We start from the raw sequence: 25,275 nt of genomic DNA, 5'->3' as shown, positions 1-25,275 counted from the left end.
TTATTAGGTTTTGGAGTGGGTTTGAGTTTGGGTGTTAAGTTCGGTTTCGGGTGTGGGAATGACCAAACCCGCACCCACGGGACCCATTGTCAACCCTACCTGTTATTTAGTTCTTATATTAAGGATGAGATGAAATATCTAAAAACATTCTATAAAAAGTGCATGTGAGAATGTTGTATTTAAAAAGTCTAGACCCAACCTTTTAATAAACAAGTCAAGTCAGGTAGGTCAGACCTCTAACGAGCCAGACTATAAGCCCCTAACAGGCCGCTTTTCCACCCCTAATCACAATATCACATCATTTTCTCAACTACACATCAAACATTAGGTCATGCTCGTACCGTATCATTTTGTAATCTCATCATATATTTTTATAGATCGTTGCCTTACATGAAACTTATTATCTATATAGGTACTCATGTAGAAAATAATAAAATTGATAGTTGTTTATGAAGAGTATAATAATATAATGATTTTTTCTTTTTAAGATACTTATGTTCATTAATATTCATTTTTCATTGGACACTCCTTATTAGTTGCTTATCCGTAATTAGCCAAGAAAATTACACTCCACTCTTTTTTTCTGTTAACACACCCGGGAATGTTATTTTGCACTCTATATATTATCATTTTTTTTACATCTAATTAAATTGTAATTTTATGCATGAGGAGAGAGGTGCAACTTGAAAAATATAAGGGGGTGACCGTGTAATAGCTTTGTCCAATTGGACAATCTTAATTTATCATTTTAATAAATAACAATGAAAAATACTATTACCTATATTCTTTATTAACTTTGAAGAAAAAAAATTATTCTTATATCTGTCTAGTTAGAGTTTTAAGAAAACATTAAATGATGTCTTTCCAAAAAATTCACTTACATGAACAATAAATAAGGAAAGATAAAATTAGGGTCGTGTATAGCGATTTTGGGGCCTAAAGCGAAAATATGAAAAATGATTTTATTTTGACAAGAATCTTAAAGAGACTTAATATATCACACTCCCTCCGTCCCTAATTATAAGCTAAAGTTGTAAAAATCACGCTTATTAAGGGGCTGTTCGGGGTGGTTGCAAGTTTCTAGTTTATGGTTTTAAAAAGTGATTTTTGAAACAAAACCTGTTCGGCTAAATTGGTGCTGAATTCAGTTTTAAGCCCATTTCAAAACAGTTTTGACTGTATTTTTAAAACAATAAAAATAGGTTTTAGGTTATTTGTTTTCTGTTTCCTCACTTTGCTCGCTGAAATTGTGCACGCATATCTCGCGCTCACGTATCTCCCTCCCTCCCTCCTTCTCTATATTACGCGCGGTTTTCCCCTTCTCGTTCTCCATTGCTGTAAGCTCCCGTCTCTCTGGTGAGTGTCTTCTTCACCTTATTTTTCTTCGCTCCTTTTTATCTCTCTTTAATCCTCAGCCTTTTGTGTCTCTCTACTCTTTTCCCTCTTTTCCTAATCTGCGATATCTTCTTTGATTTTTTTTTTCTCAAATTCAACACAGAATCGAATGCAAAATATTGATACCAAGTTGATTTCATGAATATCCCAAAAAAAAATATGCAATTTTGTATATATTCATGTATGGGTTAGCGTAACATTGATACCAAGTTGATGACAATAGAATAAGCTGTGATCTTTTTGAATAGAACTGTTGCTAATTTGGTTTTCATGTGACTTAATTGGGATTTTTTTTCTGTTGCAGTTGCATAGAGGAGATTTCTGCTACTGGTTAGTCTTTATCTTTTGTTCATAGTCTCTATATTAAGTTTACTTACATTAATAGAATTAGTCTCTTCTTTGGTTGAACATGCAATTCATAACTGATAAGGCATATTGAGAGTTTATTTGATCAAATTTGTGTTATGATGTCACTGATTGTAATTGTACTTTTAAGCTGCATAATATTAATGATAAGACATTTTTTACTGAACATTCAATTAGGGATATGATGATTTGCTTTCTTTTCTATTTCTAACTATGGTGATGAAACATAACGTTTTAGTTTAGGCTAGTTTCAACTATTCTTTTTTGTCTAGGCTAGGTTCTTTCTCTAAATTCTACTTTTGATAGATGGCAAATGAGAATGAAGGTGTTGGGGACGAGGTGGTTGAGGTTACAGGATGCAAAAAAGATATATGTCCTCCAAACATAGAATCCTACTTTATTGGTTTAATGGAGGAGGAAGTTAAGAAGGGTAATAGACAAACCACTACTCTAACAAGGGATGCATGGAGGCGTATCAAGGAGGAGATGAAAATCCAATTTGGCAAGGAATACACATATGATCAATTTAAGAACAAATTCAATCAACTAAGGGGAAAATGGAAGGATTTTAATAATCTGTTGAAAATGGAGACTGGACTTGGATACAACTCAGCCACTGGCAAAATTATCGCCACGGATGATGAGTGGAAGAAACTGTGTGAGGTATGTTCCAATTTGATATTTAATTATTGTGATAAATTATTGTGTTATCATTTTACAATATACTAATGAAGTGATTTTTTTTTTCTTTTTTAGAAGTACAAGTTTGCAAAGCAATTTAAGAAGAAGGGTTGCTTGAATTATATAAAATTGTGTGTCATTTATGGGGACACTACTGCTACTGGTGCAAATCAGCACCCTTCTACCAAAAGTCCTTCAAGTAGTAATGATGATGATAGTGAAGGAGACTTTGACAAAGATGAAGATGACCAACAACCTAAAAAGAAAGCACATGTTAGTAAGGACACTAGGAAAAGGAATGCAAGAGAGAATGCTCAAGTGGCATTTGCTAATGCTATGGCAATTTTTTGGAGAACATACTAAAAAGAAGATGGAGAGGATGGACAAGAGTCAGGTTGGACCATCAACTAATTCCACAGAAGCAGTTGGCCAGAGTAGTGAGCAAGATATGAAAAAAACAGTGACTTGTTTAAGGGTCCTTGAAGGACTTGAAGGCATTGATGGTGCTTCTTTTTCGAAGGCTTTGAAGTTATTGAAAGAAGATGCTATGTGGAGAACTTTGTTTATGGAACTAAGTGATGACCGGAAGAAAGACTTTGTTCTGAATCTAGTTTAGTTTGTGATTCATTGTATTTTCTTTGCCTATGATCTTTGACATTTTGCATCTTTATGCTTTTCTTTTGATTTTGACATGTTGGATAATTGCTAGTACCTTTTGTGAACATGATGACATGGATTGTTAGAATTATTAATCTTATTTATTCATGGTGTCACTTTTTAGTTTAGACAATTAATAATTTGTATTATTCATGATCTGTTATGAAAATATTGTTTACTTGCAGGATTGTGGTGATGGATGTGATAAATAAGAACTTTGTAGATGACTCTGATGATGATGAGGAAGAAGAGTTTCTAACTATTGTTGGTTTTTATATCAGCATGGAAGATAATAGTTTGTTTAAATCAACACCCCAACCTCAAAGGATTTCAAAATTGAAAGGACATGCATGGGTAGTTGAAGTATTAACTGGTCATCCAAGGAATTGTTATGATACATTTCGAATGACACCACCTCAATTCATTAAACTGTGTGATTTGTTGAAAGAAAGAAATAAATTGAAGGATACTAGGTTCTTAAGTGTTCAAGAGCAAGTTGCAATATTTCTACTCATTATCTGCCAAATAGTGCGAACTAGATTTGCAGCTGATCGATTTCAACACTCAGGGTACACTATTCATAGGCATTTCAAAAGAGTTCTAAAAGCCATTTGCTCTCTTTCCAAATACTTCATTGTTCCTCCTTCCTTTGATGAAGTTGCTCAAGAGATACGGTTCAATCCAAGATATTATCCTTTTTTCAAGGTAATTATGCTAAATTATGTTTTAATGTTGTTTAAAATTATGTATTAATACTTTTTTTATTTTATAAAGCATTGTGTAGGAGCAATTGATGGTACCCATATTTCAGCGTGCATTCCAAAAGATGAGCAGATTCCATATTGTGGGAGAAAAATTGATCCGACTATCAATATGATGTGTTGTTGCTCTTTTGATATGAAGTTCACATTTGTTATGGCTGGTTGGGAGGGTACAGCAAACGACTCAAGAATTTTTTTGGAAACTATTTATAAGGCTGAGAATCGTTTTCCTTTTCCCCCGACAGGTAAATATTACATTGTAGACTCTGGATACGCCAATATGCCTGGGTTTCTCTCACCATATCGTGGAGAACGATATCACTTGCGTGATTATAGAGGTCAACGAGCACCGCAAGGACCAAAGGAGCTATTCAACTACATTCATTCTTCATTACGTAATGTGATTGAAAGGTGTTTTGGGGTCTTAAAAGCACGTTTTCCTATCTTGAAGTTCATGCTGCCATACGCATTGAAAAGACAAAAGTATATACCACTTGCATGTTGTGTTCTTCATAATTTTATTAAAATGGAGATGCAGGACGATCCTTTATTTACGCAATATGCAGATGAAAATGTTCAATTAGAAGATGAAGCGGCAAATGGAAACAACAACACAGAGGAACATGTGCCACCACAGGTGACTACAGCATCTTTTCGTCAAATGGCTACATTTCGAGATCGTTTGGCTCAACGATTATGGGATGCAACTAATGCAACATTGTAGCTATATTGGAGTGAATTTGAAAAACTATGGCATTTCGTTAGCCTTATGTACTTTTCTCTTTCTTGGATCGTTAACAGTTTATGAATTTCTTTAAGTGTCATTACAATAATTTATCTATAAATTTGAAAAGCAAATGTGGTAAGAAATATTCTATGAGAAGCAGTGCTGCGGTGGCTCTCGTGTAGACTAGAAATATTGGTTGTGTTGTGATTTATGGGCATTCAGGGTAGTTGATTTTTCCCTATTAGGAGGAATTTGTAGTCATATTATGTATGCCAATTACATAAAATCTTTGGTGTGTCCAATCATTTTATGATATCAGAAGTGAACTTCAGTATTGATATACACAAGTATTTGGTTCCCTTTAGATTTAATCACTAGTCTAGTATTTTAATGTGATGCTGCAAACTTTTCCTGTACTATATATCAAGGCAAACCTCATAGGAAACTATTCATATTTGTATTATATTTTGATATATTTTATAAACTTTATTATTAATATTATTATTTTTCATTTTTTATTAGTTTCTTTTGTAGTCTTTTTTTGCATTTCACCTTTACGTATTTTTTATTATTTCATAATATAATTTAAAATTTTTAGTAATTTCATTATTTAAATTGTAAATTATATAACTTATTTGATTTTTAGTATTTTTTTATTACTTTTATGTTTCAGTTGGTTTCTTAAAAATATGCTTAATATACGATACTGTATGTAAAGCAGTTTCATCATCTCAAGTTTGCAACACTTTTTTGAATTTAAAAACCAAAAAGCTATCAATCAAAAAATCAAAACTAAAAACTGTTTTTGGTTTGTAGAAATTTTGAAACCCAAAACTGAAAACCACCCCGAACGGGGCCTAAGAAAGTCTTAATTGATGCATTGGTTTTTAAAAAAATGGTACAATCTTTCATATTTACCCCTATTTAAGTGGGTAGTAGTAGGAGGAAAGAGAATAAAAGTGAGTTTTATTTTGACAAGAATCTTAAAGAGACCTAATATATCATACTCCCTCCGTCCCTAATTATAAGCTAAAGTTGTAAAAATCATGCTTATTAAGAAACGCTTATTAAGAAAGTCTTAATTGATGCATTGATTTTAAAAAAAATGGTACAATCTTTCATATTTACCCCTATTTAAGTGGGTAGTAGTAGGATGAAAGAGAATAAAAGTGAGTTTTAATTTCAAAATGTTGGAAATAAAAACCAATAAATGCAAGGGTAAATATGGAAAGAAATATTAGCTTTTACAACTTTAGCTTATATTTAGGCCCCGTTTGGAAAACAGCTTAATTAAGCGCTTATGACCATAAGCTCTTATGACATAAGCGCTTATTCATAAACTATTTTTTAAAATTTATTGAAATAAATTAAAAATAAGCTGTATATAAGCATAAGCTGTTTTTCATAAGCTATCCTGAGTAGCTTATGAAAATAAGCTGAAAATAGCTTATGGCCTGCCATAAGCTGTTTGCATAAGTCCTCCCAAACACTGTCATAAGAGCTTATGTTGTCAGATAAGCTCAAATAAGCTCTTCCAAACTGGGCCTTAATGACAAAACATAAGTCTCAACTTTAGCTTATAATTAGAGACGGAGGGAGTACAACTTATCAGTTTTTTTTTATATTAACCTTACAATTTTTTAGCTGCAAAATCATTAATCAAAGTTTTACGCTGCAAAATAAATAAAAATTTATGAACAATAGAACATGAAACACAATGAATGATCAATGAGAGATTTTACAATACTTTAAATCAAATATCTCCTTTGATAATTCACTTCAACGTAGAAAAATGAAAATTTTCTTTTTTTAGAGAAGAAACAGTGGGTGAAGAGTAAACTTATATAATATTATATACTAGTCATTAAAAAACTAATTGTTATGAGTAACACATTATAATTTTGAGTTTTGAAAATGTATAAACAACAGATATTTTATTTATTAGTTTTTCTGGAAAATGTAAATTTGCTAATACAAAGCAATATTGCTAATAACTATCAAAGTTGCACTTTTCGTTGCACTTCAAAGTTCTTACATTGCATTGTCAATGTTGTAATTAATGTTACATAATTTTTCATTGTTTCATTACCCTCGCAAGTCTTAATAATATATCATATATACATACTAATTTTTTTTGGGACCTATATATTTTTGGGAGCCTTAAGCAATAGCCTATTTTGTTTAACCTCCTCCATGGCCTTGGATAAAATGTAGCTAAAGGGTAAAATATGAAAACAAATAATAAATTCATGAAAATTAACAAAATTGTATTCCTTAATATGTGTGTTTCTTATATCTCTGTAGTGTCTGTACAGTTATATAGGAACGAAGGTAGTACTAAGAGCATGTTGGTTCTTAGTTCTTAGCACTATTTATGTGAGCCCGTACTACCACATGTGCTTGAACAACTCTTTGTAGATTTTGCTCCAACCATGAGTTCTTAGTTCTTAGCACTATTCATCTGGTCTCACAATACCATTATATTAATATTTTTATTTCCATATAATTTTGATTTAAATTTAAATGTCAATTTAATACTTAAGTTAAATGAATGAGAGAGAAAAAATTAATTTTTTATGCTAAGAACTAAAAAAGTAAAACTTCTTATATAAAACCTAGTTTTTATTTTTAAGAACTAAGAACTCGACATCATCCCCTCCAGAAATTAAGAACTCAATTCAATTCTTAGTTCTTTCAGTTTAATTTAAAGTTAAAATTAAAACCTGGAAGTGGGTCCCGCGACAGACAAGACTTTCTTGCTCTTTTGTAATGAATCTATAATATCATCAACAACATATAACACCAACTGTCTTCTCTTCTCTCTTTGACGGTCGCTGTCTGTAGACTCCGAAACCCCCCATTTCTTCTTCCACGCTCGCTGCTTTCCTGGAACCTTCATCTTCATCTTCTTCTTCTTCTTCTTCTTCTTCTTCTTCATTTTCTCCGCTTCAAAAATCTTCTGCTGTTTCTCAATTAGATCTCTGCTTTTCTTCCTCACTCACACATGTTGTAATCAATTATATACTCTTCCTTTCAACTGCAACTGCAACTGCAATTGCAACTACTCTCTCTATCTCTATCTCTATCTCTATCTGCCTTCTCCTTCACTTCCCGGTACGTTTTCCTCTTCTTGCTTGCTTCCTTGTTTCGTTATTTTCAACTTGCTACACCCAATTTGACTAATACCTTCTATCTCTATCTCTGTTGACTGCAGAAATTTTAAAGGATTCGGGGTTTTCCCCTTATTTTCTTTCATGCAATTATTGCTGTTTTTGTTGTTACTTGATTTTTGTTGCTTTTAATTTCACATGGTACATACGAGGGGTAAAGCCATTCTTTGCAATTTCATTAATCCGTATCATGATATGTACTTGTATGTGTGTGTTCACAAGTTTAAGGGAAACTTTTGTTTTTTTTTTTTTTAAAGAATTTGAGGGAAACTATAGATACGGCTATCTCGCTGTTCTTTGTGTTCTCAATTTCATTTCATGAATTTTGTGTTTGTTATTCATTTTTGTCACTTATATATAGGCAGGCACACAATATATAGCAATGTTCTTGGGCAGCAAATTGTCCTATTGTTAGTTGACTTGAGTCAATGAAAAAACGAGTCTGCATCCGAGTTATCTCGATTTTTCTTTGTAGAATTGTAAAGTCCGAGTCTATGAGTTGACTCGCGAGTTTGACTGCAATGAGTATTAGTGTAGTGTTAGTATATTACTTGTTATATACTAGTTAGTTTGTGCTTTGGTTTATAAATGGAGTATCTGATTGTGTCAATATCTCTTTTGGTTTGATGTTTGTTTCAGGAGTAGGCTGTGAGGAATTCGAGGTTCATGGATAAGTTCACTGTTCTGTGATATCTACAAGACACAGATTCGTTGTGTTCTGCCTTGCTTTTGAACTAGGCTACAGTCATGAATTTTCATCAAGACAAATTTGTTAGGTTAGTTTAATGCTGTTATCTTTATTTACTCTTTGTCATGCTATGTATGATATTTTATAAGCATGTCACTTTTCAATTGAAGCGAGTCTTTCATGCTTGCTGTTGAGACTGTCATAGCCACTGTTTCAGTCACCACTCTTCGACTTTAGCATACTTTAAATTTTCAAACTTCGATCCTATTATGTCTCTTTTATAATTTTATAGCCCCTGCTTTGGACATCTTTTCATCAGATGGTTAATGAGGTTATATTATTTATATGGTGTTCAGATTCCAGGACTGGAATTCAGACAAGGGTTCTGAGATAAACTCTCCTGCAATTCACGCATCAGGCTCGCGGAGAATTAGAACTACACTATATTCAGTTTCCGCCAAGTTTCAGAGGGGTTTTGAATCTAGTTCTGAGAGGATAATGAGATTTGCGAAATCATTCAAATCTTTTCCTCAGAGCAGTGTTCCTGCTAAATGTTTTAGTTCTAGAAAGAAAATCCTTGATCCACAGGGTCCTTTCCTTCAAAAGTGGAACAAGATATTTGTGCTATCGTGTCTTATTGCTGTATCACTAGATCCTTTGTTCTTCTACGTACCTGTGATTGATGATGACAAGAAATGTCTTTCACGGGACAGAAAAATGGAAACTACGGCAACTGTTTTAAGATCTTTCTCTGATATTTTTTATATAATCCATATAATTTTCCAATTTCGAACTGGATTCATTGCTCCCTCTTCTCGAGTATTTGGAAGAGGTGTTTTGGTTAAAGATGCTTGGGCAATAGCAAAGAGGTATCTGGCATCATACTTCTTCATTGACATACTTGCCGTTCTTCCCCTCCCACAGGTGAGGAATACTGTGTCATTAATATATCAAATAATTGCATTAGTAAGTTCAATATAAAACATGTAGACAACTCAAACATATATTGTAACTTGGGGATAAGCTCAGGGCTCCAAGTTTATTATCTTAGAAGTTTTATGGGCTTAGATTAAAAAGTTTATTTGATCAGATTCATTTAATAAGCTTATTTTGACTCAAAGCTTGTTCCTACATGGCTAGGTGGTGATTCTAATTATCATTCCAAAGCTGAGAGGCTCTGAATCACTGAATACAAAGAACTTGCTAAAATTTGTTGTCTTCTTCCAATATTTTCCACGGTTTATACGAATAATTCCATTATATAAAGAAGTTACAAGGACCTCTGGCATTCTTACTGAAACAGCTTGGGCTGGAGCTGCATTCAATCTCTTTCTTTACATGCTTGCAAGTCATGTAAGTTTATGCTGTTATTTTTCATTATCAATTTTCTTGTGTAAATTTTTGAAAATTTACTTTTAGTTATATTGCTTTCTACTATATGTATTATTTATTTTTCCCATTTGATTTCTGAGTTCATCAATTTTTCTTTTTGTCGAAAAAACTCATGATTTTAAGGTCTCTGTTGAATGTATTGTGGTTTTGTTTTATCTACTACTATATTTCACTTTGCCTGATTACTAGATTAAACAAGTAAAAGTTTTTATAGGTACATATAACTCTTGTGGTGACTATTTGGACACACAACTGGGTTATGATCCCAAACTGTATATTACACTAGTTACATGATAGAGATGTGGATTACTAGATTCAAATATTAGAGTATTAGGTAAAATTGTCAAGTAAGGATGTTCCTTTCGTGAATTTTTTTGAATTATGATAGCACATTTTGCAAATTCTACAAAGCTGTGATAGGTTGACTGGGTTGGGGGAGAGTTATTTTGTGTTTTTATTTGTGGCAGATTTGATTTTTCAAACCTTTTATTTCCACGATATATAGCATAAGCGTGTTATGAATTATGACACAATTTAGATATGTAGATCTGTTAATTTCCTTGTTCGTGATTCAAGTTGATGATTTGTAATCATCATTAGCTTGATAAATTTTCTTGCACCCCTATGAAACAGACACTGAAGTAAAAGGAGCGATGCCTTTGTTGGACATACTATTTGACACTTGAATTGGACAACCACATACACATATTAGAAAGTTGTCTGATGCTATGAAATGCCGCATAATTTTTCTGTTTTTGTTGTGTCCATACTCCATGCTTTTTAGATCCTGTATATTATTTTTTCAAACTCTTAGGTCCTTGTCATTTCATTTTGGTTCCCATTGTAGTATATTTAGATCTGATATAAATGTTGCATTATTTGAATGAAAATGGTCTTAATAATGAAAATTTAAAATGATATCATCCACTTATCTTTCTGATTGCTACTTTACTTGTTGCTCTTAGGTTATTGGTGCCTTTTGGTACTTGTTTTCTATAGAAAGAGAAACCACATGCTGGCAACGTGCCTGTAGAACAAATATCACATGTAACAAGGCGGATCTGTATTGTGATGATCGTCGTGTCTTAGGCCCAACAATTTCAACGTTCCTCAATGCTTCTTGCCCAATACAAACTCCAAATACAACACTCTTTAATTTTGGAATATTCCTTGACGCCCTTCAATCAGGGGTTGTAGAGTCAACAGATTTTCCACAGAAGTTCTTTTATTGTTTTTGGTGGGGCCTAAGAAATTTGAGGTATGCTTTATTGTTTATTTGTTATATGCTATTAATTTTAAGACCACAGAGTAATCATATGTTGCAATGTTCTATGATTTTGCTGACTTACTATATATTAAGTTGATGTGAGCTATGAATGTTATGCAAGCAACCTGTAGCTGTGCCTGGACTCATATGTCTGCATGCTCCTAATGTAGAATTGTTTATTATAGTTATCTTTTTCGCTGAATATAATTGGGTGAAAGTATTCTCGATTTCAATTTGTGTGCATACTCAACATGTGAAGGTTTCCTTCAAGTGCTTTTATGCGTGACATGCATGTGTGTTTGAGGGGTATTTTGGACTCATATTGTTTGTAGATAAAATGGACAAATGATAAGTATGTTTTTCATGTCTGATTCTATTTTCTGTATTTCTCTTGCTGTTTAAATGGTATCAATTTTTAATTACAAAGATTACATAATATAAAGCATTTAGATGTTCAGAATTCAGATAGTCAGGTTTGATGCTGAGAAATGGAAGATGGTTTTGGCTTAAGTGCTTAAGTTTTGAACTTGTTTAATACCTCAATGAAGAGGTCGGGGTTTGGGGGACATGTCAGCCAAGTATGATATTTGTGTTGTATACTGCTCGTATCATAATGTTTTAACTTTTAAATTGTGTTGTTGAGCACATTATTACTAAATTATCATGAAATCTGTTAATAATCCTCCACCCTCTTTTGGGGAATTCCTTTATTGCAGTGCTCTTGGTCAGAACCTGGAAACAAGTACCTATGTTTGGGAAATCTCCTTTGCAATTTTCATTTCCATTGCTGGTTTGGTGTTATTTGCCTTCCTCATTGGAAATATGCAGGTTGGTATCAAATATCTCTACAATGTCCTTTAATAAGACAAAACTGGCAAATACTACTACTTTTTGTTGGTTGTGGAATAATTTGGTTGCCTGCAAGAGATATTTTCCTCTCGAGTTCTGTCCCCTTTTTTAATGATAGCACTTTTTTTGTTTTTTTTTGCTATATATTTTTCCATTGCTAGTTGAATTAGATTTTCCATTTGGAGACACTGACTTTCTCATGGAATACGACATCATATACAAACTTTCCTTATTATATTTTCTAGGTTGTCCAGATTAACTAGATTTTATAACCTATGGTTACAATAAAGTCTTATCTTTTCCTAGCTTTTAAGGAAATGCGTGCATTTGTAATTCCAGTTTCAAGTGTCGTTAATTGCCTTGGAATGGAATTGTTGCCTGAAATGGGGTGAAGTGGTGAACCATTATTGTTTATCAAGTTATTGAAATTCTTTGTAGGTAGGCTGCGTAAATGTGTGTTGCTAATGCTCTTATGCTTCCATAACATTATCTCTCCCCCCCCTAATAATCATCTTCTAAATATACCCTAAATCTTGGTCACCAGGTCATAGTTATTTTATTTTCACTTTTCTGATTGAAAAATAGTCAGACTCCTGGGTCATTAAAGGTTCTAAGATTTGACACATTATACTTGCTTTGAAACAGACATATTTGCAGTCAACAACTACGAGATTGGAGGAGATGAGAGTGAAAAGGAGAGATGCAGAACAGTGGATGTCTCATAGATTACTTCCTGACAGCCTTAAAGAAAGAATCAGACGACACGAGCAGTACAAATGGCAAGAAACCAGAGGTGTTGATGAAGACCATTTGATTCGTGATCTTCCCAAGGATTTAAGAAGGGACATTAAGCGTCATCTTTGCTTGGCTTTGCTGATGAGGGTAAGTTTATCCACATCTCGTAGGATCCATTGGAAATTCAAATTTAAAATAGTAATAGGTAGATAAAAAAGAGCAGTCGAACGGATTTTAATACAATCCTTGAAAGGTAAACTATTATCAGCACTATTTGAAGCTTTGAAGCTAGTTGCTTTTCTATTAATATTAGCCTATGCTTGCGTCATAGCCGGTCCTAAGCCCGGATAAAGGAGGAAAGTTGTGTTTGGCTTTTGGCTGCCAAAGTAAAACTGACAGACATCTTTAATACTTTTGTTTGATAAAACTTTTGTTTATTTGTTTGTTTGGTTAAAAATAATAACAACTTTTCTCTAGGTGCCAATATTTGAGAAAATGGATGAGCAACTTCTGGATGCAATGTGTGACCGTCTCAAGCCAGTGCTTTACACGAAAGAAAGCTGCATTGTCCGGGAAGGAGACCCTGTTGATGAAATGCTTTTCATAATGCGCGGCAAGCTATTGACCGTGACAACTAACGGTGGAAGAACGGGCTTCTTTAACTCTGAATTCCTCAAGGCTGGTGACTTCTGTGGAGAGGAGCTTCTCACATGGGCATTAGATCCTCATTCCTCATCCAACCTCCCCATCTCAACAAGAACTGTCCAAACTCTTGCAGAAGTGGAAGCCTTTGCTCTGAAAGCTGATGACTTGAAGTTTGTCGCGTCTCAATTCCGGCGTCTTCACAGCAAGCAGCTTCGCCACACTTTCAGGTTCTACTCACAACAATGGCGCACTTGGGCTGCATGCTTCATACAAGCAGCGTGGAGGCGGTATAGTAAGAGGAAGCTTGAAGAGTCTCTCAAGGAAGAGGAGAATAGGCTGCAAGATGCTTTGGCCAAGCAAGGTGGTACTTCACCTAGTCTTGGTGCCACAATATATGCTTCTAGATTTGCTGCTAATGCACTGAGAGCTTTAAGGAGAAATAACACTAGGAAGACCAGGGTACCAGAGAGATTACCACCTATTCTGCTTCAGAAACCAGCTGAACCTGATTTTACTGCTGAAGAGCAGTAGGGTAGGGTGTAATCATTGGCTATGGATGCCTGGTTCTTAAGAAAAGGAAAATGTGACCGGAAATGGAATATTGATATGAAATGAACATTTCATAGGAAGGCGAAAGTGTCATTTCATTTATTTTTATTTTTTATGTTAGTATAAGATATAAGAAGTGTATAAAATATAAACTATGAAGTTGTATATATAAATTATTCTTATTTTAAAAAATATATTCTTAATGATATTCGAGAATGAAACTGTTACAAAATGTTTTTATTTTACTCTTTTTTGCCTTTTTTTTATGGTTGATGATGAATGGTTATGATATCTGGAGTACAAAGCAGGAATAAAATAGCGAGGGATCTTTATTATATATCTTCGAATTTCTTTTAAATGAAACAGTAAATATATAAAAAATATAAAATTTAACTAAAAAAAATATAATTATCAGTTGAATACCATTTTAGTAACTTGAGGCATTTTGCTGCTTACTTTATCAGTTGTTTTTCTAAATTTGAGCATATCAACATGATACATGATGAAATTAACAATTTTCCTTCCCACTTTCATTCCTCTTTTTATTTTAAGAGTTTAATGGTCGTGCATTGTCAGTGTAAAAATGTACAACTGTTTGACGACCAAGAATTGAGTGTCACGTATTCAAAAACATTTATGTTCATTTTTATTTGGCTTAAATATGTTTTTGGTCCCTCTAAAATTAGGGTCTTGTGGTTTAGGCACTTCTAAATATTTTTTTTGGTATACACCATTATTTTGAAAATAATATGGAGGGATAAGCCCATGTCGTTTACCTTTACTTAACAGACACTGATGTGACATATTTTAGAGGGGACCTAAACCAAGGAACAATTGTTTTAGAGGGATCTAAACCAAAGAATCATAATTTTAGAGGTACCCAAAACTCAATTTTTATCATGTCTTAGACCTCTCTAAAATCATGGTTATTTGATTTAGGTCCCTCTAAAGTCTAAACGACGTAAGGTGACAACAGGGCTGAAACCTTAGTATTATGTTGCATTTAGGGGCGTATACAAAAAAAAAATTTAGCGGAGCCTAAACCAAAAGACCCTAAATTTAGAGAGACCAAAAACATATTTAAGCCTTTTTATTTTAACTAAATTAAAAGCTCATTTTCTGATTTGCAACCCATCATTGAATGTTTGTGTAAAAATGTATACACTGATTGTACATTATCATTAAATTCTTATTTTAATCTATTAGTTTAATATATCGTTAAATGTGCCCCAAGTTCCACAACCGTAGTACCAAAATCAGGTTCTGACCTATGACAACAAGCAACTCAGCCAGAGCTTTTTGATACAAACATTCATTAACTGTATCAATTTTTTTCGAAAGCAAAAATGAAATGATATAAATATGAGGAGATATACACGATATTCACCTTCCTCAAAGGGGAACCAAAAAGCCAAAGCAACCCAAAAAGCCCTAAAGACAACTCGGCAACCCAACCAATAACAACTGCCAGACGGTCAAAAGAGCCTAGCAAATCCGCTATGACCTAGCTAAATCCGCTAAAGCCCACACACAAAAAATGCCTCAAGAGAGTCACCCCATAACAACAAAGAGCCTAAAAGAACAAGAAAATCCTTGTACATTGTTACTCAACTCAGTAATTGTTCCAAATTTAAAATCAAATTAATCAAAGCCACATACACAAATAATCACCATATCTTCTAGTAGAGGGTTCCCTACCTTAGAGCCCTAACCCTAGCAGGGATAAGCTAAAGAAGATAAGAAAAATAAACTTGTGAATTCTCATTGATTCTAGCTCATAGGGTTCCTTCTTTTAATTAGGTGAACCTTTAGGTAATTGGGCCTTTAAAGATACAAGTCCATTCGGTCCATGTAAATGTACGAATACTACTTGCTAATAGAAAAATAGGAAATTGCTGTTAATACTAAATAAACCACTTCTTCTAATCGATCTGGTAATAGTCCCCCATCCAAATAGGTTGCTGAGTGTTGCGTTTAGGCCTACCAGTATTGGGCCCGCTACCATCTCTGCCACCTTGAAGATTGGACTTGTCCTCAATGCCCTTAGGTTTACCGTTCATTGCATTCAAAGGAGGGAAATGAGCTGGATTAGATAAGCATGGAGTGGCTCGAGGAGAAGCATTAAGTTAGGTGCCACGCTGACGATCCACAACTGAGTCGATCAACGACTGAGATTGCTTTGAGTTTATTGTGAGTGGTGAGGATGGGCTCCCCATTTGAACGGTCAATGAGGCCTTGGAGTTGGCACCCACGTGCTTGATTGGGACATGTGAGACTTGGGAAGTGGGGAAAACAGAAGTAGCTATTGGAAATGATGGTACTTGTTGACTACTAACAACCGTCGCCCTTCTCTTAAGATCTACATTAACTGTAGAGCTACCCTTGGTTGTTTCATTTTTTCCCAAGTTTTCTTCTTCTCCTAAGGGCTGGTACTTGGCACTACTATCCCTTCTTCTAGCATATCACTGAGGAGTGTAGACATGGCCTCCTTTTGGGAATATGGGTAGCGGTAACGACGCACCATCACTGGAGGAGCGTTAGGCAAAGGGTGAAATGGTGATCATGGGGACGTCGTGGAGGTAAGTCATGGGAAATGGAGAAAACCTTCTCGAAAGACTCAAGCGAGGACCGCAAGTTGGGGTCAAGGTTGGGGTGTGTTGACGAGAGGTCAGCGAACTGCAAAATATGGCCGGAGTGGGGAGCATCATGAGGAGGGGACAATTGGATGGTGTGGAACTCCGAAATAGTATTATATTGTATGTAGCGGCAAAAATTATGGAGTGGGGGTGAGAAGGGCCTGCCCACAAGAATGCAGGGCCTGTTATCCACAATGAATGACATAGATGAGATTGAATAATCAGATATCATCGACCCTAATGTTTGTAACCACTCCAATCCAAGAACTACATTTGTGCCATGAACATCAAACACGTAAAATGGAACAGTGAAAGCATACTCCAACTTCAAAGGGGTGTTAGGGCAGTACCCCGAGCAGTGTAGGTGGGCACCATTTCCCACCATAACCGAGAAGTTTGGTATCATCTGGACCGGAAGGTGCAAATGGCTTGCCAATCTTGGTAGTAAAACATTGTGTGAGCTCCCGGTGTCTACCAAGACCGAGACAGCCTGCCCCAGGATGGACCCCTTGAATTTAAATGTTTTTGGGGATGGTACTCCCTTGATTGCTTGATCCGAGAGCTTGAAGTAGATTGGTTGTTCGTGTTGTTCAGGTGATTGATCTACCACAGGGGTATCCACAACCAAGGGTTCTTCGTCTTATGCATCACCCACCATAAGCAAGAATAATTTGGGCTGGAAACGGTGACCAATCACATACTTTTCTTCAAAATTGTAGCACAAACCTAAGGCACAAAGCTCTTGCATTTGTGCGAAGGACAAGCATTTGATAGGAAGGCTTGGTGGTGGTTTGGTTGGGTGGGGTGTGGAGAATGATGGACCTGCTGTGGGAAGGGGTTTGGTCGGTGTGGGTGCTGCAATTTGGGAGTACAACTTTGGGATAGATTATTTTGGCTTAGAGGCAAGATGTTTAGCTTCTAACAACTTAGCCAGTCCGATTGCATGAGATACCGAGTAGGGACGCAGAATAGTGTTATCACACTTAATTTCGGGTTTTAACCCAGAAATAAAGCAATTCAAAATTGATTCAGGTGATAGACCCACTACCTGATTGCATAATTTTTCAAACTGAGTATGATATTAAGCTATTGTGCAGGTTTGGTGAAGCTTCATCAAGGTCTGTTCCGGATTCTCGTATGAGGATGGGCCAAATCGGGGGAGAAGGCTGCCCATGATGTCAGCTGCTAGTTGGTGTACATCCATTTGTACTATCCGAGTGCTGCCCCTTTCATGTAGAACCCAACATAATCCATCCTCTATTCATCCTGGATCTGGTGAAAGGTGAAGTACTCATCGGCATGAAAAAGCCAATCGAGAGGGTCGGGACCCTCAAAGCAGTTCAGCCGCAACTTGATGGAATTGGGAATATTGAGTTGAGTGTGGAGAGGTGGCGAAGTGTTCACGCAGGGCAGCTGGTGGTGAGGAAAGCTTGTGGTGGTGTGTTGAAACCCGGGTGGCAACCTTGTTGGAAACGCGGGCGGAGGGCGGCTGCCGGAATGCATCGGACCTGAAGATGGAGTACCGACCGACGTGAGAGCGGCCACGCGGTCCATGAGGTTGGTGAGCGAAGCCGTGAAAACCTCATTGCAGAGTCCTTCTAATCTTGGCGGAGGAGAACCAACGAGAGCTTCCCCTCAATGGAAGCAAGAAGATCTGTGAGGTCAGCGTGTGAAGGCATGAGTGCAATGAAAGGACCAATTTGGTAGAGGGTTCCCTACCAAAAGGGGGTTGGAGCCCTAACCCTAACAGAGATAAGCTAAAGAAGATAAGAAAAAGAAAGGAAAATAAACTTGTGAATTCACATTGATTCTAGCTCATAGGGTTCCTTCCTTTAATCAGGTGAATCTTTAGGTAATTGAGCCTTTAAAGATACAAGTCCATTCGGCCCATGTACATGTACCAATACTACTTGCTAATAAAAAATAGGAAATTGCTGTTAATACTAAATAAACCACTTCTTCTAATTGATCTGGTAATAGTACCCCATCCAAATGGGTTGCTGAGTGTTGCGTTTGGGCCTACCAGTATTGGACCCGCTACCAGCTTCCTATTTCCCACATATTGGTCTACTTCCCAGAATGACTGCATGTTCATCCATATCATGATATTTACTCAAATGAATATGAAGTCAAATTGATTATTTAAGGGCTACAACATGAGTTGCTACTGAACAGGAGGATCACAGATCAAGCTCGCCCCCCTCTTAAAAAATGTAGGCAATGCGAAGACAACTTGTGTGCATCTGCATTAAAAAAAAGGCCGTTATAGTAAAAAGGGAGAAAAAAATTAGAAGATAAAATGCGGAGGTAGGTTTTCACTTGAGATGTTTTTAAAAGAGAGTTTCTATTGCCTCTGACTCCATCGTCATGAGTGCTTTAAAGCTGCAACAATGGCCAATGAGGAGAGTAGGAGGAAAATTTCGGAGGAAATGGTTCGGACCAAATATCATTCTTCCTATTGAAAACATCTCAAGTGAAAACCTACACTATACCCATATAAGCTAGGATTTCTTACCGTGAAATCTTTTATAGATATATATATTTTTTTTCTTCAAAATCAATGTGTTGAAACATGCCTCAAACAAGAGCAAATTTGTTCGTGCAATACAGAAACATAAACTAGTTTTCACCAAAGCAAAATCATTTACAAAATTTAAAGACCACATCAAAATACTGACACTTGATAGATGAGGCCATTCATTGTAGTTAAGCTCCTTTGATGTCTCAAGAATTTGATAGACTTCCTCAAAAGATACCGGGTCACACAATCAGAACACATAGTCCGACAAATTTATGGCATCGACAATACCTACCATGCCATAAACTCTTCGAACCTCATGATCTCATTGCATGTACCACGTATGTCTGGGGAGGTCTATAATATTCTTTGCTTACTTGATCTTTTAAGTGTGTCTATGTTGTACTTAAATTATGTAAATGATTTTTCTTATACTAAAATCAGTGTGTGCTTGTATGTTGCACGAAGAAATTTGCTCCTGAGACATGTTTCAATACATTAACTTACAAAAGAATTTCACAGGTGTTCTATCCAAAAATGTTCTATCAAAGAAGATAGAGATTAGGTATAGTACCTAGAGTGTAAGGATCGTGATGTGTGATTCCTAGAGAGAATGAGAGCGTAACCGCTTTAGAGAGAGAAAGTAACTGAATTTCAATCTTGTTATTCCTCAAATGAGCTAAAAGTCCCTTACAATTGGTATTCATCCCCTATTTATAGATGTGGGGTTGGGCTTGGCGCCTCTAACCCTTCTTATTGGGCCGGTTGGGCCTTTAGGAGGAGGCCCAAATCCCTAGGCCGCTCGTCGCCCCAAGCTGGCGCTCCTGGGCGAGGGACCCTGGGGTCTCGCCCAGTCCACAAGTCCACAAGACACCGAGCTCAAAGCATGAGAGCTAAGTGTGTCTTTAAGTAGAAAACTAGGGCGACGACCATGGGAAGCTAATTAACGCTAAAACTTGAGGTCTAACAACAAAGAATAATGGCCAACATGGCTTGGTAATTAAAACTTTAAAATTAACATAATTAACATTCTGAGCGTCTTGCCACGTTCCCTTGGCGGCCCAAGTCCACAAGCGGGCTTGCGGCAATGACGCTTGGTTTCCTCGCCCTGATTTTAGCTGTGGCCGCCGGAGTCCACGATGCCTTGACGCGTGTGCACCACATGTAATGTGCTGAAACGATGCAAAGGTCAATGAATCTGCAGAATCTCAACTGTTATTCCTGAAATATCCCTTCAAATCTCAATTGAACCTGTCGATTTGATTTTGAACCAATGAGCTTCAACCGTTGTAACCCTCCGCTTAACGCGTCGTCCCCACTTCCCGAAATTCACATCACACTCCTCCGAGTAATCATTTTATCTTGCCATGTCAAGGCTCGATTTCCCAACTGCTATTCCCCCTAGCCTTTAAATTCTTCCTCCTTCCATCACTCATTGTCAACACATCTCCAATCCTTGTCAATTGTTCTTATATTGGTTCCTTTCGCTGATCTTGCAAACTCCAAGCTCCGGTCCTTCTTGCTCCTCTTCTCACAGTCTCTCCCTGGTTAGTTTCTCATCCCTTCTTTCCTCTTCCATTTTTACGATGCCCACTGTTGGGGCCCTTTCCTCTACAAAGGAGATCAAAGCTCATCGCTTGGCAACCTTCGCCTCTCTCCCCTCCACCATCTCAGAAGCTCCTGAACAGGGGATCCTTGATCAACCATCAAAGCTTTCTACCAGCGGCTCTATCTCCGACCTTGCCCGTAGGGTTGGCGGGTTTTGCTGTTCCCCGTCGATAGAGGACCTTCTTTGTACCACCGGATGCCGGGGGCAAGACCGTCCTTGGCAACATCACGTGTTCAATGACCCCAAGTACTCCCACTTCTTCATATATGCATACTTGTTTCTTGATCTTGGCGTTAAACTCCCCTTCTCACCCTTTCTTACCCAAGTGCTGTGCGATATCAACGTTTCTCCCTGCCAACTTCACCCCCGCTCTTGGACCTACCTGAGGTGCTTTGAGATTCTCTGCTGTAGTGTTGATGTGGCACCTTCCCCTGCCCTCTTTTACATTTTCTTCGAAACAGACTCTCGATCTCTGAAGACCCACAGTTGGGTCGCTCTGGTGCCCCGGCCGGGTCGAGAATAGCTTGCACCTTATCAGGTTGGCTCTGAACGTACTTGGCCCGCCGGTACTTCCGGGTCGTCGTTCACCCTGCGTACCCCTCATCATTCACACAGAGGGAAGGGAGAGCCCTTTTTCCATTTTATTGGACACAGTGTCCCAAACCCATATCTGATTCTCTCAAAACGTCCTCCCTTTCTAGAGAAAGTTTTGCCATTGGGGTCTTATCCCGGCTTCCCCTTTTCAGTTGCGCTGAACTACTTGGCTCTCCTCCAGGCTCCAAGCTGTCCCCCCGATTAGGTTTTCCCTTTTACCGTCTTCTTCTGATCTTCCCCTGAATCTCTTCGTTTCTGATGATTTTCCCTTTTGCTTTTCAGGAAATATGAAGTTCTCTACTGCAGATCTGCTGGAAGCCTTCCTCTCTGGGAATGTTAAGGCGCCCTCCCCGGCTCAGGTTGGAGAGAAAAGGCGAAGCTCACTGGTGGGCGATGGTTCTCCCAAGAAGAGGAAGCTAGGCGAGCCAGGCTCCCTAGTTGCACCTTTGACCGTCCCGGGCGATGGGTCCACCGCGCCCGACTCCACTGTTCCGGACAGCGCACCCGATTCCTTGGCGCCCGATCAGCACGGCGAGGTGAGCGCTCCCCCAGCTGTGGGTACCTCTCGCCCTCTGACCTCAACGACGGGCTAGCAGCCAGCGTCCTCTGTCCGCACTCCGTCTCCTCCGCCCGTCAAGACTACTCATGGTTCATCAGTCCCTAGCTCTCATAGGGTTGGTGGCGGGGAGGAAAATCTTTCCTCGGACCGCCCAGAGGACCCTTCCAGCAGCTCTTCTACCGACCCTTTTTCCTTCTTGCTTTCTCACCCTTATCTTGAAAAATTGAGGAGAGTGCCCAGCCAAAACCCGCAGGATGTTTCCCAAGAAGCCGTGTCAAATCTTCTCCGCGCCGGCTGTCTGTTCGCCCAAGTGGCTTGGCAAGCTCGGCCCCTTATTGGAATTGCAGAGCTTCGTCGGGAAGTGGAAAAACTGCATGCTATAAACCTTCAAGCCAACAAGACCTGCTCCAGTTTGTCCAACCAGTTGGTGTCTGAGGTGGATAAGACAAAAAAGATGCAGAAGAAACTCTCGGAAGCGAAGCTTGCTCAGATAACGGCGGATAAGAAAGAGAGGAAGCTTGAAGTCCAGGTCGAGGAGCTCCGTAAGGACCTTGGCATCAAGGAGGCCATCATTGCTTCTCAGGAGGAAACCCTTGCTGCTAAGGACAAGGAGATTGCTGATTTGCGCGAAAAACTGGCGGACAAAGGTAAGATACTTGCTGTGACCCAGTCGGATTTGGAATCGAAATGCAAACTCTTGGCTGAGAAGGATGCCCAGGCCATCGCCTTGGAGAAGCAGATAAGGAAGGAGTCTGCTCACGCGACCGCTAACGAGCGTATCCGCGGCTTCCTAATTGCCAAGGCTCAAGTCAAGTACCTCCATCCTATTATTAACCTTGACCTCCTGGGGGCTTTCAAGAAGGTTACCCCCACCGGACTGGTGGGTCCAGAAGATCTGCTGGAAGTTGCTTGCGTTGACCTTGGAGACGTTGTGGAACAAGAGAAAAAGATATAATGTTAACCCATTTCGAGTTATTGTAACGCTTAGTACTTCTTTTCTTCATTTAAACTTTTTGTTTGTACTTTACTTTCAATTTATTCGATTTCATCTTTACTTCTTAATGTTTTATGCTTGTTTTAGTGCTTTTTAGAGTTTTTCTCTCTCGCACCCCCATAGTTCCCTTGTTCCTGAATTACGTCTGACAACATTGATGATGTGCCTTGTTTAACTAGGACTTTTGCTCAGTTTTTGAACCGAGGCTTTGTCCACACCATATTTCCCGTAACAGCAGGTGCGACCTCGCCAGTTTTGTTTTGTCGAGGACTTATTGCTGCTAGGGACCCAATGGCCATATAGGTTTACCCAGACTTATGCCTAGTTAGGTTCGCTCGCCCATATTTCGGGGAGGGTTTTAGGATAAGAAGCTTATCCGCACACATCGCCAACGAGTGACGGCGAGCTGCGTCGACTTTTCCGGAGCGATCCCCAGACATCAAGGTCGTGTTGGGATCGCCACATTCAGGGAATTTTTCCCACCTAGCTCTCGCCGCAATTCAGTGTGATTGAAATTGCTGGATACAATTTTTGTATTTTCAATCAGACGTGATAGTCAACAAACTCCCGAGATGGAGAACAAGAACGTGTCTTTGTTTTTACCATTTAGGCGCTTTGGCAACAAACTCTCGAAATGGAGAACAAGAACATGTCTTTGTTTTTACACCTTCAATCTTCGCGAGACGCGCCTAGCCGATCATCCTTGCGCCGAAACCAGCTCCCTGTCAATCCTTTAGCTGTAATAATATTTCAGGCTCGCCGCATTCCATGAACGCGGCACTCGCCTTCTGTCTAAGCTCTCCAGGTGATAAACCCCCTTCCCTAAGGCCTTCAAAATCCTGTAGGGGCCTTCCCATATTGGAATCAACTTATTTCCAGTGCTCCCGGTTTGTTTCTTTAGCACCAGGTCCCCCTCCTGCATCTCCCTCGGTCGCACTTTCGAGTCATACTTCGCAGCAGTTCATTGCTTCATCGCAGCCTCTCTGATGCGAGCCTCATCGTGTGTTTCCGACAACAAATCTAACTCCACCGCCATGTTGGAAGAATTCTCGACCTCAAACCGCGGCGCTGTTCGCCAGGAACTGTTGTCTATTTCTACGGGCAGCATAGCGTCCGCCCCATAGGTCATCCTGAATGGAGTTTCCCCAGTGGTTGAGTGTTGCGTTGTGTTGTAGGACCAGATTACAACAGGGAGTTCATCCAACCAGGCTCCCTTCGCCTCTGAGAGCCGGCGCTTCAAACCCCGCAGGATTACCTTATTCGCCGACTCTGCTTGCCCGTTAGTTTGAGGATGTTCCACTGAAGAGAACCTTCTCTGAATACCCATCTCTTCGCAGAATTCTCTTGTTTGGTTACTTGCAAACTGCGTCCCATTATCTGAAACGATCGCCCTTAGTACCCCAAATCGGCATAAGATTCTTTTCCAGTAAAAACTTACGATCTTGGCCGCAGTGATGCTGGCGAGGGGCTCGGCTTCCTCCCATTTGGTGAAGTAATCTACCGCGACGAGGATGAACTTCATCTGTGACCTGGCGGTGGGGAAAGGCCCGATGAGGTCAACTCCCCACATGGCGAAGGGCCATGGGGAGCGAATCGTGGCCAATTGTTCCGGCGGGGCCCTGGGCAAGTCTACAAATACCTGACACTTTTCGCATTTCTTCACGAACTCTGCACAGTCTTTTCTTATTGTGGGCGAATAAAAACCTGCCCTGAGGACTTTGCTTGCCAAAGACCTTCCTCCGATGTGACTAGCGCAAACCCCCCCGTGAACCTCTGCCATAACACCCTCATATTTCCCAGGTGGAAGACACCTCAGGAGGGGCGAATTAAATCCTCGTCGAAAGAGTATCCCATCGAGTAATGTGTAGTGTCCTGCCTCTCTCATTTGTTCCTTTGAGTACTTCACTACCTCACTTGGTTCTCCCGCCAAGATGTCTACGATGGGGTCCATCCAAGTTTCTAGGTTGTCAACTGAGGCCACCAACTCTCCTTCTATGCTAGGATTGACGAGCGTCTCTTGGATCACACTTCGATTATTTCCAGGCTTCCGAGTGCTTGCCAATTTTGCCAGGGCGTCCGCCCTTTGATTCTGTGTCCTTGGCACGAACTCAACTACGACCTCTTGCAATCGACCCATCAATAGTCCTACGCGTTCCAGATATTTTATCAAGGCCGGTTCCTTCACCTGGAATTCCCCATTTACTTGGTTTGCTACTAACAACGAGTTTGTTCTAACCAGGAAACTATCAATTTGCACCTCAATTTCTAGCTTCAGACATGCGATCAAAGCCTCATACTCTGCCTGATTATTGCTGGCTTTAAACTGGAATCTGAGGGACTGCTCTAACACTAGCTCCCCATGCCCTTGTAGCGTGACCCCTGCTCCACTTCTGTTGTCGTTCGATGACCCATCAACAAACAACGTCCATTGCGTGCTTACCTTCTCACCGTCCTCGGGCGTTAGCTCTACCACAAAATCAGCT

At 38.7% G+C, this 25,275-nt stretch overlaps 2 protein-coding genes across 3 annotated transcripts; both read left to right on the top strand.

The window, feature by feature from the left end:
* Nucleotides 1-1,219: 1,219 nt before the first annotated feature.
* On the top strand, nucleotides 1,220-4,907 carry LOC130742717 (protein ANTAGONIST OF LIKE HETEROCHROMATIN PROTEIN 1-like). 2 transcript variants are annotated; one of them, XM_057594823.1, is made up of 4 exons: nucleotides 1,220-1,356; nucleotides 1,700-1,725; nucleotides 3,285-3,804; nucleotides 3,874-4,907. In XM_057594823.1, exons 3-4 carry the CDS (start codon nucleotides 3,295-3,297, stop codon nucleotides 4,582-4,584), a joined length of 1,221 nt encoding a protein of 406 aa, XP_057450806.1. In that variant the 5' UTR covers nucleotides 1,220-1,356; nucleotides 1,700-1,725; nucleotides 3,285-3,294; the 3' UTR covers nucleotides 4,585-4,907. The 2 variants fall into 2 exon arrangements, with proteins under 2 accessions (XP_057450806.1, XP_057450812.1); XM_057594829.1 differs by lacking the exons at nucleotides 3,285-3,804; nucleotides 3,874-4,907 and adding exons at nucleotides 2,068-2,424; nucleotides 2,518-3,207.
* A 2,485-nt stretch (nucleotides 4,908-7,392) lies between these two features.
* On the top strand, nucleotides 7,393-14,127 carry LOC130742708 (cyclic nucleotide-gated ion channel 1-like). Its single transcript, XM_057594813.1, has 8 exons — nucleotides 7,393-7,701; nucleotides 8,397-8,533; nucleotides 8,802-9,369; nucleotides 9,586-9,798; nucleotides 10,803-11,095; nucleotides 11,821-11,932; nucleotides 12,599-12,835; nucleotides 13,166-14,127. The coding sequence occupies exons 2-8, from the start codon at nucleotides 8,505-8,507 to the stop codon at nucleotides 13,862-13,864; spliced, it is 2,151 nt and encodes a 716-aa protein (XP_057450796.1). The 5' UTR covers nucleotides 7,393-7,701; nucleotides 8,397-8,504; the 3' UTR covers nucleotides 13,865-14,127.
* Nucleotides 14,128-25,275: the final 11,148 nt, after the last annotated feature.

The sequence above is a fragment of the Lotus japonicus genome, chromosome 1, assembly GCF_012489685.1.
Source record: "Lotus japonicus ecotype B-129 chromosome 1, LjGifu_v1.2".
Classification (NCBI taxonomy): domain Eukaryota; kingdom Viridiplantae; phylum Streptophyta; class Magnoliopsida; order Fabales; family Fabaceae; genus Lotus; species Lotus japonicus.
This window is presented reverse-complemented; position numbering and strand designations above follow the sequence as displayed.